Source organism: Ambystoma mexicanum, chromosome 2p, assembly GCF_040938575.1.
Source record: "Ambystoma mexicanum isolate Mex_15411 chromosome 2p, UKY_AmexF1_1, whole genome shotgun sequence".
Classification (NCBI taxonomy): domain Eukaryota; kingdom Metazoa; phylum Chordata; class Amphibia; order Caudata; family Ambystomatidae; genus Ambystoma; species Ambystoma mexicanum.
The window spans coordinates 1,351,532,799-1,351,545,189 of record NC_090923.1 but is presented as its reverse complement, the minus strand read 5'-3'; the positions used below and the strand labels follow the sequence as shown (position 1 = coordinate 1,351,545,189).

Genomic DNA, 12,391 nt, shown 5'->3' with positions numbered 1-12,391 from the left:
ATACCCTCCCATGCTGGAAGAAAGGATGTTAACCGGCCCCTGACTGGCGAAGCATGGGAGGGGACCCAAATCTTTGAGTCATTTGGTGTTGGTGGCTTGGGAACCTCTAGGGGTGGGACCCCGACCTCTTCCCTTGCCACGAAGTTGTCCTCTTTGGTTATATTGTCCACTGGTGCCTTGGTTAGAGGACCAGTTACCTGCAGAGTATTGCTGCTGCTGTTGTTGCTGCTGGCGTTGGCCTCGAAAAAAACATTTGTTACCATAACCACGTTTGTTGGGAGACCTTGAAATTTGATCTAGTGTCTTGATTGTGACAAATTCCTTCTTTGCGGTCTCTAGTGCCTCATCCACCGCCTTACCAAAGAGGTTTGCATCTTCTATAGGTTTGTTAATAAGAGATGCTTGCGTTTCAGGTTTAAAGCCTGAATTACGTAGCCATACATGGAGTTTGAGTAGGATTCCTTGGACTAGGGAACGCCCAGCCGCCTCTGCAGCATCCAGAGTATTTTTAATGATGCTTTGGTTGACTAAGGTCCCTTAAGTCACCATGGCTAGAAGGCGAGTATGTAGGGGTTCCGGTACCTCCTCAATGTCCTTGCGTAGTTTGCTCCATTGTGCATCTGCGTAACTTGCCAGCAAAGAGTTGTTGGCAATTCTTGCGGAACAGGCAGCTGAGGCTGTAATCCTCTTTCCCAGGGCATACAATTTTTTACCCTCTTTATCTGGTGGTGCCTCGCTAGTTGACAGCGGGACCCCTGCTCTCTTCCTGGTATTTGTCACCACTAAGGAGTCTGGTACAGAGTGGCCCCTGATGTATAACGGGTCCGATGGAGAAGGACTAAATAATTTTTCTATCCTCGGGTTGACCCCTCTGATCAACGCGGGAGGGGATAGTGAAGGAATAATTTGTCTCTTTACTGAGGCAAGGAGGGGAACGGTTTGGCTGACAGGGGGTTTCTCCTTAATGATCTTTTCTACAAAGTCGATGTCAGGAGAAGTTTCCCCGGTCTCGATCTCAAAATGCGCTGCTGCCTTGCTTAGGAGTGCATTAAAGGTAGGTTGATCGTCTATAGGAGATGTATTCCTAATAGGTGAGTCCTTGGGTGGGGACAGGTTTATGGCTTCAGGGTCTGAAAACGCTGATGGGGACTGCCAGGGCTGTGAAGCGCCTTCTTCTGGGTCTTCTCCGAAGCCCTTATCACCCATATGCGGGTTGTCTTCAAAACCTTCCTCCTCTACGTTTTGTTCCCCTTCATTGCCTAAGAATTTGTCATCCTCCTGAAAGTGGAGGTCCTCTCCAGTGAGATCATATAAATCTACATCCTCTTGGGGGGGGGGATCAAACAGCTTGGGGTACTTGGCCCTGGGACCCTCCTGAGGTCCCTCTCTTGATCTCTTGGGTGATGGAAGGTTCTGAGTCTCCATAAACCTCTCCATTTTGCCCATACAGAACTGGAGTCTCTCTAGGGTTTCTTGAGGTACCCCAGAGCGGTCAGGGGGAGAAAAGGAAGGGGCTTCCGTTAGAAAACGCATCGACCTATCCCATAACGTCGAAGAGAGGTTCCCCTCGCCTTCTGAAAAGCCTTCTGGTAGGCTAGGATTCCCTCTCGGCGGAGCGGGCTGTTCCTGCCTTCCTTCTGACCTTTTCGGTGTCTCCCGGCCTTATGAGCAGTAACCGACGTCTCTTTCGCCGTCCGTCTCTGGCTATCGGTGGAAATAATCCACGCCAGGCTCTCGACAACTAAACTGTCTGTCGAGGGTACCTCTGGCGTCGACGTTACAGGCGTTGCTTGCTCTATGCCGACGGGCGCTCTCTGCTGGTGCACGTCGTCTGGCGGTTTAGTGATAGCACCCTTATCTGGGGGTAGCCCAGTCGCTAGTCGCGTTTGCAGTTGCGAGGGGGGCTTCAGACTCTTACGGTCTGAGGAGGCCGCCGGTAGGACCTGCGTCTCCGTTGGCGCTAATGCTCTCTTTGTCTTCGACAAGGAAGAGCCGTGGGTTGTGTGTTTATGGGAGTGTTTTCTGTTTGCGTCCTTGTTGCCGGAGTGTTCATCCCTCATAAGCAGGGCGTGAGCCGAGCTTGTCGGAGCTCGGGACAGACGAGGAGCGTGAACGCTCCTTAGAGAGGTCTACGACTTCCGAAACGGACGTCGGGTTGCCACATTCCTCGTCACTTTCAGCGGCGGCGGGTGATGAATCAGACCTAGACATGGCATAGGCTGCCCACCTCTTGACCCTTTCAAAGTCTTCGGTTTAAGGAGCTGACAGGCCGCACAGCCGTCCTCTTTGTGGTCGAGGGGCAAGCAACGGTTACACCGTTTATGCTCGTCTTTCCAGGTAAATTTGCCTTTGCAATGCGGGCAAAACCTAGAGGGTGTCCTCTCCATAGCTGAGGAACAGATTGCATGTGACAACAACCCCGAAGGAAAGGGAGGGGAAAAGGAAAGGCATTCTCAAAGAGAAACAATAAATGTCCCAAGACCCCACTCTCCCTACTGTATTTGGCCGTCGAGGCCAGGCCACGTGTTCGGCGAACGCCGAACAACCTCCTCCGTTGAAGGCACCGCCGTTGGAGATCTTGATCGGCGGTGAACAGCTTTGCAGCTACGACGCCGAAGGAGGGATTTAAGTAATAATATAAGTTAAGGGCGACCAAAGGTCGAATAAAGTTTTTTGCAATGTCTCTCGAGGAGCTCTGTGTATAGGGACCAATATCTGGGCGGAAAAAAACAATCTGAGGGACCTCGACGTGTGAGGGATTGTGGGTACACTGCACGTCACTATAGGGATAGTGTTACAGACACGCCTTGTCGACGTCCCCTTTTCGACTACGAAAAACAAAATGCAATACTCCGCAGTGACCACTGGATGTCGGACTATGCACAGCATGTCAATCTAAGCAGATTAACAAACATCAGAAAAAAAGGTTACAAGACATAACCCCAGCTATAGGCACACTCCACTGGCTACCAATCAGGAAAAGAACACCTTCTGTATCACCCACCGCATTTACCATGGAAAGGGCCCAGCTTCCTTTACAAGTACTGCACACCATCTAGGACCCCAAAGACCAGTAACACTGCTCTAGTAATAGTGGTTAGCTTCAGCAGTAAAAGACTAGGAGGCTTGTCATTCTCCCTACTGGATACCAAACTCTGGAAGTCCCTACTTAAGCAACTCAACCTGAAGAGAACCACCTGACATTCAGGAAACCGCTCAAAATGTGTTTCTTCAATTATTAATCTGAATAAACCACAACAGACTAAGGTTAACACAATGAGTATTTACCTTTTCCTTTTGTCTCTTTCAGGGGCCAGGTGCTTAAATAACCAAACAAACACTAGGCTGCGCTACAAACCACTTGGGGGACCACATTTCTGCATACTTATATGACTGGAACTTCATTTTCCCTCTCTCAAGGTGAATAAGGACTGTGACCCCCAAATCAAAATCCTAACAAGAAATTGGTCTTTCATACGCCCAGCCTACCTTTGCCAAAAATACCATCTCCTCTCCTATGACACTCCACGCCACACTACAATTCCAGCAACTAAGGAATGACTTATGCCCTACACCAGAGGCAGTCTTTGGACCCAAACTACCCTTGCTTCCTTCCTACTTTGCTCCTCCCTTGCTACCTCCTCACTGCTACAATCTTCAATGTTAAACCACACACAATACCCAGATGATGGTCCACAGGGTCTTGTGTACTAAAACACAGACTCCAACCGTGCCCAGATTCTATCAAAACCCCCACTGCATCAATCGCTATCCCAACTCTGGGTCTATGCTTATGGTAAACTCACCCCAGCCCATTACTCTCCAACTAACACAACAGTTCCATACTGGCACACAGGTAACGGGTGCTTCTGAACTGCACTCATCAACACCACGGATTTTACACATCTGCCTTTCCCTGTATCATACAAACACCGGTCACCCTTTTTGTTTTTCAGAGCCACGTGCAGCAAAGCCAACATTAATGGCAGAAGGGTGCTCTGTAGGACCACTTGACTTTTATGTTTCTTTCTTAATGGATTTTTCCCAAATGAAGAATGATTAAATAATCCATCTTCCCCATTGTATTTAAGTGTCATGCCAATAGAGTATCCTATTATGTATAGTATTGCTGCAGCATGAGGTCTTCTCCCAGCAATGTGTTGGGATGTAGCAGGTCGTTTTTTCGAAGCCGTTGGCGGGATGTAGCAGGTTATCTGCTGAAATCAACGTGTTTGATTTAGCAGGTGGACTGCTCAAACAAATAGGGAGGGTGGAATGCGGTCCATAGTAGTGAGTATCAATGTGCTGCTCTGTTCAAAGGAATCTGTTTTGTTTTGCTGGAGGTCTGCTCAAAGCATTGTCCGATTCTAATCTTGAGCCAGTATCTATCTACCTGTGCCCATGTTTTTCAAGTTTAGCTCTGTGGTGCTTAAAAAGGTTATGGGAATGCACCATATGATATGATAGTTTATTTATATAGCACCTATACACAATGTGTTTCAAAGCGCTTCAAGGCAAGGGAGGGAACAAGGGAAAATACAATTACATTCTTACAGGCCATGAACAGTAAGGATGTGAAATTAACTATTGTATTCGGCCTGACGACATTTCAGATAGTGCAAGAGCTAAGACATAGATAAGGAAGGGAGGGGGAGAGTGGGAAGGAAATGGAAACAGACAGGCAACTTCCGTACTAAGCCTGAAGACATTTCTGGTAGAGCTGGAGAAAACAAAAGGTGAGGGAGAGAGGTGCAGAAAGGGAGGGGAGGAACAAAACAAGCGACTATCGCACTTTGAGTGTGCTAAGAAAGACATTATATTTATATTTTAAATACAAACAAAGCATACACCCTAACAATATTTGAGTGTGAAATCAGTTGTGTTAAACAAGGGGAGCTGGGCCAATCTGGGGGTGTAATTCAAGAGTGGCTGGTGAACTAGTACTCATGTTTTCACTGTGCAATTTAACCATCTCCAATCTTTGGGGTGGAAGGTTGAACATATCTTTAGATTAGTCTTTGCAGCTATAGACCCCCTCTTACCAGGGACGTCATTTCACCAAAATGTCAGGGGTAGCGGAAGGGACATCACATGACCCTTGACCTCTGATGACATCACAGGAAGTGATCTCATTTGACCCCACCCCAAAGTGACATCACAGGAAGTGATGGGACACGACCTTTCACCCCTTGACAAAACAGGAAATGGCATCACGCAGTATTGTTTCTAAGTACACACTGAACAATATGGTTACAATATAACTGTAAAGTGATATACATTTATACAAGAATGTAGCACCATAGGTTTTATTAATATCAGCACGTATAGGCCCATATCACCAAATTATTGTGAATGCAAGTAGACGTCCTAGGCCAAACGATAATCATGTGTTATTATATAAGACTTACACCTAAGCACTTCATATAGAACAAATATACGTACACCATTACCCAACCTGTGTTGGTACTCATTTATCAACCTCAGCAGGATGAAAGGCTGCGTTGACCTTGCCGGGAGTCAAACCTGCAGATCACACACACATTGCAGCAGCAAGCACGCAACCCACTGAGCTATGTTACCGGCTATAGCTATCATAAAACCAGCCACTACAGAAACAGCCCAGGAGCCTCAATTTAAAAAAACACTTTTTTTTCTTTTTTAGAGGTAGCAAGGGAGACCAAAGGAGAAGCAAGGGGGACCTCATGGGTCGCAGGTGTGACCCCTGGCGGCCCTAAATTACGTCCCTGCCTCTTATGCCCAGCAATCCTCGCTTGAAATACTTACCCATGGAGATTGGGGCAGATTCACATTTGAGTTCCTTAGGTTTAAATATAAGTTGTATATGTCTGAAGATCGTTGATATTGTGTCCTTTGAAAAGTTTTTGAGAATTTATTTGCACTGTTAAATGCCTCATTGCATAATGTTACACCTATACTGCACTTATCCAAAAGTATGCCTCTTTCGGCTTCTACTCTGTATAAACTTCTTGCGCTGGTGGAAGCTAATGTTCCTTCTGAGGAGGGTAGGGCTACCTGGACCTTGGAATTGGGTTTTGACTTGTCGGAGGGGGATTGGAATTGTATTCGCACAGGACCTTAAAGATACAAAGTTGACTTGGATCTGAGGTTTACTCAACAACGGGTTGTGCATTGTATTTATTGGACACCTTAAAAAAATGAAACGTTGTAAGCTTCTGCAAGATGATATATGCTGGAATTGTAAATCAGATGTTGGTACTGTTTTGCATATGTTCTGGTCCTGTGTGAAAATTACTAGCTTTTGGGATGATGTCCTGCAGCGTATGGAACTTGTCCTAGATTTATCGCTCCCTCATACTTCATTGCTATGTGTGCTGGGTTTGTTTGAAGTAGGTATTTGGCTGTCTATTGTCCAGCTCTTTTGGGCTTATAGAGCTCTGTTGGTAGCTAAGAAACAGATCCTAAAATGCTGGAAGAGTGATGCTAGGCCTTCCATAGATGGTTGGTTGCAGGATTTAATCATTCTATCAAGTAGAGAAAAAGTGACTTATCAGAGATTAAAAAAGCCGACAAATAATTCTGCTATATGGAATATCTTTGAGGAATAGTATATCTGAAGAATTCCCTTTTGTTGAATAATTTTTTTAAAAAATGGTTCTCTTCCTTTCTGCTCTTTCTTTTCTCTCCCCTTCTCTGAATCTATCCTTCCTTTTCCTGCCTATTACACTATCTGTAAAACTGTAAATATAATGTTATGTTGTCTAAATGTTTACTTGTAAAAAAAAATCCCGTTTCTCTTCTTCATATTATAAATGTCAATAAAGACATTTAAAAAAAATAAAAATACTTACCCCAATAGTGTTTTGCTGCCGCACATCCAGAGCGGAGGCGAGTCCCACGAGAGCCTGTGGATCTTCGTATGTTACACTGAAACAAGACCAAAACAGAACCAATGTTGATTCATTTGTATCTGTGTTATGTGAAACAGGAGAAACCTAAGCAAAGCAGGAGGAAAGTCCTCTGCATCGACAACTACGATCAATGTAAAAAAGACAAGATGAGAAACTAACAAAAGTAAAAATATACAAGACATAGGGGAGTCTTTTTAGAAACATGAAAGCCAAAGAAAGGCCTGATCAGAGGAGTTCAACAACCTGTTATAAAGCATTGGGCGTGTTCATGAGACTTAAAACATTCCCCTACAATCTGAAGGAAGCACTCTCAATGAACTGAATGCTGCATTTTGCTGGTAACCAACACAGCCTTAAGAGATGCAACTTACAAGATTCTTCCTTTACAGTGGAGTTTTTGTCAAAGCAGATTTTCAACCACATAACAACAAAAACGTTTTGTGTAGTACTGTCATGCCCAATAGTGTAATAAAGAAAACATACTCTGGTGCTCTCAAAATCTTATACTTTGACAATCCCCCATGACCGCTTTAACCTCTTTGTACATTTATCTGCTTTAAGCCCATACCCCTCTGATTTGCATAGGCTATGCAACCCCATTAAATAGAATTCTACTGATATATATATATATATATATATATATTCCACCACTGTAAAGGAAACTATTCGTCATCTCCTCCTGAACTGCCCAGCGACGCGAGACATTCGTTTTAGATACCTGAAAGACAGTTTATCTATTTTCACCCTTCAAGATGAGGAAAACTGTTGGAACAAACTGATAGGAGGCGACAAACAAATGGCATTTAGCCACAGTGAATATCATGCAACATATCCTCAAAGTGATGCTCACAGATCCTAAATACTGTTTCACCTATACCAACGAACTAACCTTCCTCACTTTTTGTTGTTCTTATACATCAGCATGACTAACTTTTACAACTACAATTCTTTGTTAAAAAATCTGTAAAGATTAAAAACAAATACAAAAAAAAATATATATATACACACACACACACACACACACACACACGGAATACATTACTCACCGTAATCCTATTTCGGATGCTTTTATCTGCTTAGATCACGTGCTATGCATAGGCCGACATCTAGTGGAAGCTGCAGAGTATTACAGTTGTTGTTTTCGAAATTCGAAAAAGGGACGTCGACAGGTCGTGCCAGTAATACTATCCCTAGTGTGACGTCCACTGTACCCATGGTCCTTCACGCGTCGATGTCCCTCAGACTGTTTTGTTTCTAACATGAGGTAGCACGAGTACAGGTCTATCCAAGCAGATATGTATCAGATAAAGCTCATATAAACATCCATGCACCTTCTCTCCGAGGGGAGGAAGGGTGGGCGCATGTGAATCCTAGCAGATACAAGCATCAGAAATACAATTATGGTGAGTAATGTATCCCTTCTGAGGCTTGTGGAATCTGCTTGGATCACATGCTATGCATAGATTAGCAAGCAATGTTAGGAGACGTTAGTGGGTTGTGAGAAGGTCCAGCTGCAAATAGATGTTTTAGAACCGCTTGTTCCACCTGTGTATCTGCTTTGGAATGAGTGTCAATGCAGTAATGCGGAGTGATATGTACTGAGCTCCATGTAGCTGCTTTGCAAATTGTGTCCAGCGAGACATTTGCGATAAAGGCCAAAGTAGCTCCTGTACCCCTTGTTGAGTGAGCTCTTGGTGTGAAGGCAGTGTTTTGCTTGATAATGAGTAACAGAGCTGTATGCATCCGACTATCCATGTGGCGATGGCAAACTTGGAGATGCAATCCCCTTCTCTGCCTGTTGCTACAGAGACAGTTTGTTTTTATTAGCGGTCTGGTCTTGTTTACATAGTAAAGGACCACCCCCCTAACATCTAGTGTATGGAGTTTTTTCTCAGCTGAGCTGGTTGGGTTCTGAAAGAAGGCCCGTAGCTCAAAGGATTGGTTTATGTGAAATTTGGAGATGAACCTAGGAGAAAACATAGTGTGTGTGCGTAAAACCAATTTGTCCTTGTGGATGACAAAGAAAGAGTCCTGCAATGACAATGCTTGAAGTTCACTAACTCTTCGTATGGAAGTTATAGCCACTAAGAAGGCACTTAAATGTAAGGTGCTTAAGACTTGCCTTGTGTGGGAGGCGTGGCCAGCTTAGGACGCCGACGGATGCCTTCTCAGTGAGCTTCGGGACCCCCTTCGGCCCTGGGCCCCAAAACCCCCTTTTAATGTAGAAATTCACCCCAGCAGTGGACTTCAGGGGCACAGGATCATCTACGGCATTAGCCCGTGGAGTCCTAAATCCTGGGGTGCCCAACTGACAGAGCTGGAGCGGACTCCGTGGCACGGCTGTAAGATGGCAAAGATGGCGGCCGGAGCCGCGAGTAATATGGGAGCAGAGCGTTGGAGGCAGTACACGAGTTTGCTTACCCTGATAAACCCTAACAGCCTCCTGACACGGGCTGCGGGGGGTGCTGCAGTTGGAGAACGGAATCGGCCCCCCCCCCAGAACCAGCAGGGACTTAGGGGTGTTCGGATGCCCCTCCGGCACCGCTTCTCCCCTCCGTCGCGACCGGGGGAAGGAGCATCAACTGGAAGGAGGCCTCAGCATTGACAGCGTAGGGGCCGGGCAGCGCGATGTCCACATAAGTAAGGAGAGGCAGGGGGGCGCTGAGCCGGTGAGCGCTTGGGAGGAGGCGGGATCGGGCGGAGGGCCGGCTCACTCCTGGGAACGGAGCCGGCCCGGACCACTACCCATGCGCTGCAGCAGCCCCCCAGCTGAGAGCGACCACATCCGGGGCCCCACAAAGAGCAGATCAAGACGCAGGCTAATTAGTCAATGAAGGCTACGCACCCAGGCCCCAAAAAGGCAGCACTACCCACAGCTAGTAAGGGTAGACTGCCTTCAAGGAACTGAGCCTACAACACATGCTCAGACACAGAGGCAGGCTCTGGATCTATGGCCCAACACAGCAGAACCCCATAGAAGCAGAGTAATGGAGGCTTCAAGGCCCTGATATGATTATAGGGACAGCACCCTTCGTCGGTAGAGCAGGAGAGCAGGAGCTCTCACGTTTGCAAAGTGAGAGAAGACCGGAGGCAAGCAGCAGGTACGAGCAGGAGGCGATACCCCCCACAAACTGAGGCCCATAGACTCGGCCGCCTGTTAGCCGTAACCCGCAACAGCTACAGATAGTGAACGGCGAACGACACGCTTCATAAGAGCTTACAGAAGGCACCTGCAGGGCAGCAAGTGGCGGTCCCCGGTGGAAACGAGAAAGGGCGCTCCTGAACCCCTGCAAAGCTGAGGATAGCAACAGTCAAATTGACGGGCACACCAAGGCTAGGGAGACCCTACAAGGGGGGTCCTGAATTAAAGCACCCCTGCAAAGCTGAGAATAGCGACAGTCGAATCAACGGGGGCACCAAGGCTAGGCAGACCCTACAAGGTCCTGAATCAAAGTAAAGACATAGCCATCTGATATACAGACCATCATGTCTAAGCAAACAACGAAAACAAAAGGAGCTGGGTCAGGCGACATCAAAGCCCTAATGCAGACTGCAGAGGCACAGAAGCCGAACCAGCAGCAGGCAACGGCACAAATACACTCCCCACCTCCAGAGAGCTCTATTGAACCGGAAGACCCTCCGATAAGGAAATCTGATTTGCTTCCAATGCTCCAAGAGCTTAAAAAAGACATTAAAGAAAGTGCCTCAGGCCTAGCCAAATCCATCGCGGACCTCAACGGGGGTAATGGCAGTGGAAAAAAAAAGTTGATGAAATGGAAACTGCGGTAGCGGAACAAGGACAGGAGCATGATGAATTGGCCCGGAAAGTGCTGGAACTAGAAAAGCAGATGGACTGGGTCCAAAATAAACAGGAAGATACCGAAAACGGGTCCAGACGCAATAATATACGAATCCAGGGGATCCCGAAGACGGTGGCGGACTCCGACTTGCAACAGTACATGATGGACCTGTTGTGGCACCTCCTGGGGATGGTGGATGACAAATAAATCGTACTAGACCATACACACAGGGTGTGTACTCCACATTCCAGCTCAGCAAGAACTTGACTCCCGACGTGCTGACCCGGATACCCCGCTTCCAACTGAAGGAGACCATTATGCGAGCAGCCCGGGAAAAAGAACCGATAAATTTCACATCCACATCCATCCAGCTTTATCAAGACCTGGCCCAGGCTACCCTAGCAAAGAGAAAGTGGCTAAGGGTGGTCACAGACTGGCTCAGAACCAGGAACGTGCGGTACAGGTGGGCTTTTCCAGCGGGTCTCTGCTTTGAGTGGAAGGGGCAGCGATACACAATCACAAAAGAGGAAGAAATGGATGACCTCATAAGAGAGAGTGGCGGAATCGAGAGCGGCGACAGAGGCAACTCCCCGCTTGCAAGCAAAGAAAAGGAGGATAGACCAGAAAGAGCGATGGCGACCAGCATGCAAGGGGCCGGAACAAAGATCCTACACCTGCTGACACTGGATGAAAATCACTCGGCGGAGGAATGGCCGAAGGTTCTCCCCCGAAATTAGCAGAATCTAACAGGGAGGCTAAGGGGGTGGGAGGGAGGGGGCATCAAGCCTGGAAAGGCATGATGGATCCGAGCTCTATACATAGACTACTTTAGGGAAACCACATTGAGGGGGGAAAAGGTAACAGCTCTGGGAGAGTGTGGGTTTGGGGGGTTTCAGACCCCACATTTCCAGGGGGTACACAGAATCCCAGTGATCTACTGTGACAAACATGGTGGGGGTTAAAGTTGAAGTTTGAAAGGGATGGGGAAGTTTAAGTTTTGGAATTAAAGGGGCGGGGGGAGAGTTGGGACACTAGGGTGGTGGTTACACAAGGCCTACTTGAGAAATCTGAAAAGGTGGAAGGGCTCACGAAACTTAAGATAAGCACAGTATATCAAAGCATACGAATGGCTGAATTAACATTTGTCACATTAAACGTCCAAGGGCTTAACTCCCCAATGAAACGAAAATCCATGATGAATAGGCTTGGGGATATGCGGGCCTCGTTGGTATGGATGCAAGAAACACATCTGCTCCCAGAGGATGAACACAGGCTAAGACACAGGGCTTCTCCTATGCAATACTTTGCTTCTAGTGGGACGAAAAAACGAGGAGTGGGCATCCTGCTAGCTAAGGGTATCAATTTCGAAAAACAATTTGTAAAGAAAGATCCAGAAGGCCGCTATCTGATAGTGGGAGGGAAACTGATGGGGCAACAAGTCACGTTGATATCGATCTATGCCCCCAACGAAGTGCAAGATCGCTTCTTGATGAAATTGCTACCCATCATCGCACAATGGGGAGTGGGGCAGATCCTGATGGGGGGGGGGGGCGGATTTCAATGGAGTGATGGACGCCGGGATGGACAAAACCCTTCCAGCTTCCTCCAATGATCATACATTGACAGGCGCCAGCAAAATTCATTAGAGATCTACATCTAATAGAGACGTGGTGCTTCTTTCGCCCACAAGAAAAAGCATAC

General features: G+C 47.0%; 1 protein-coding gene across 7 annotated transcripts in view; it reads right to left on the bottom strand.

The window, feature by feature from the left end:
• Window positions 1–12,391, bottom strand: part of TOM1L2 (target of myb1 like 2 membrane trafficking protein) — a 1,130,890-nt gene that overhangs the window by 227,687 nt on the left and 890,812 nt on the right. For all 7 annotated transcript variants that reach the window (XM_069645711.1, XM_069645714.1, XM_069645717.1 and 4 more), the window contains one exon: window positions 6,831–6,906. In XM_069645711.1, the coding sequence (XP_069501812.1) occupies window positions 6,831–6,906 (76 nt within the window). The remainder of the gene's footprint in view (window positions 1–6,830; window positions 6,907–12,391) is intronic.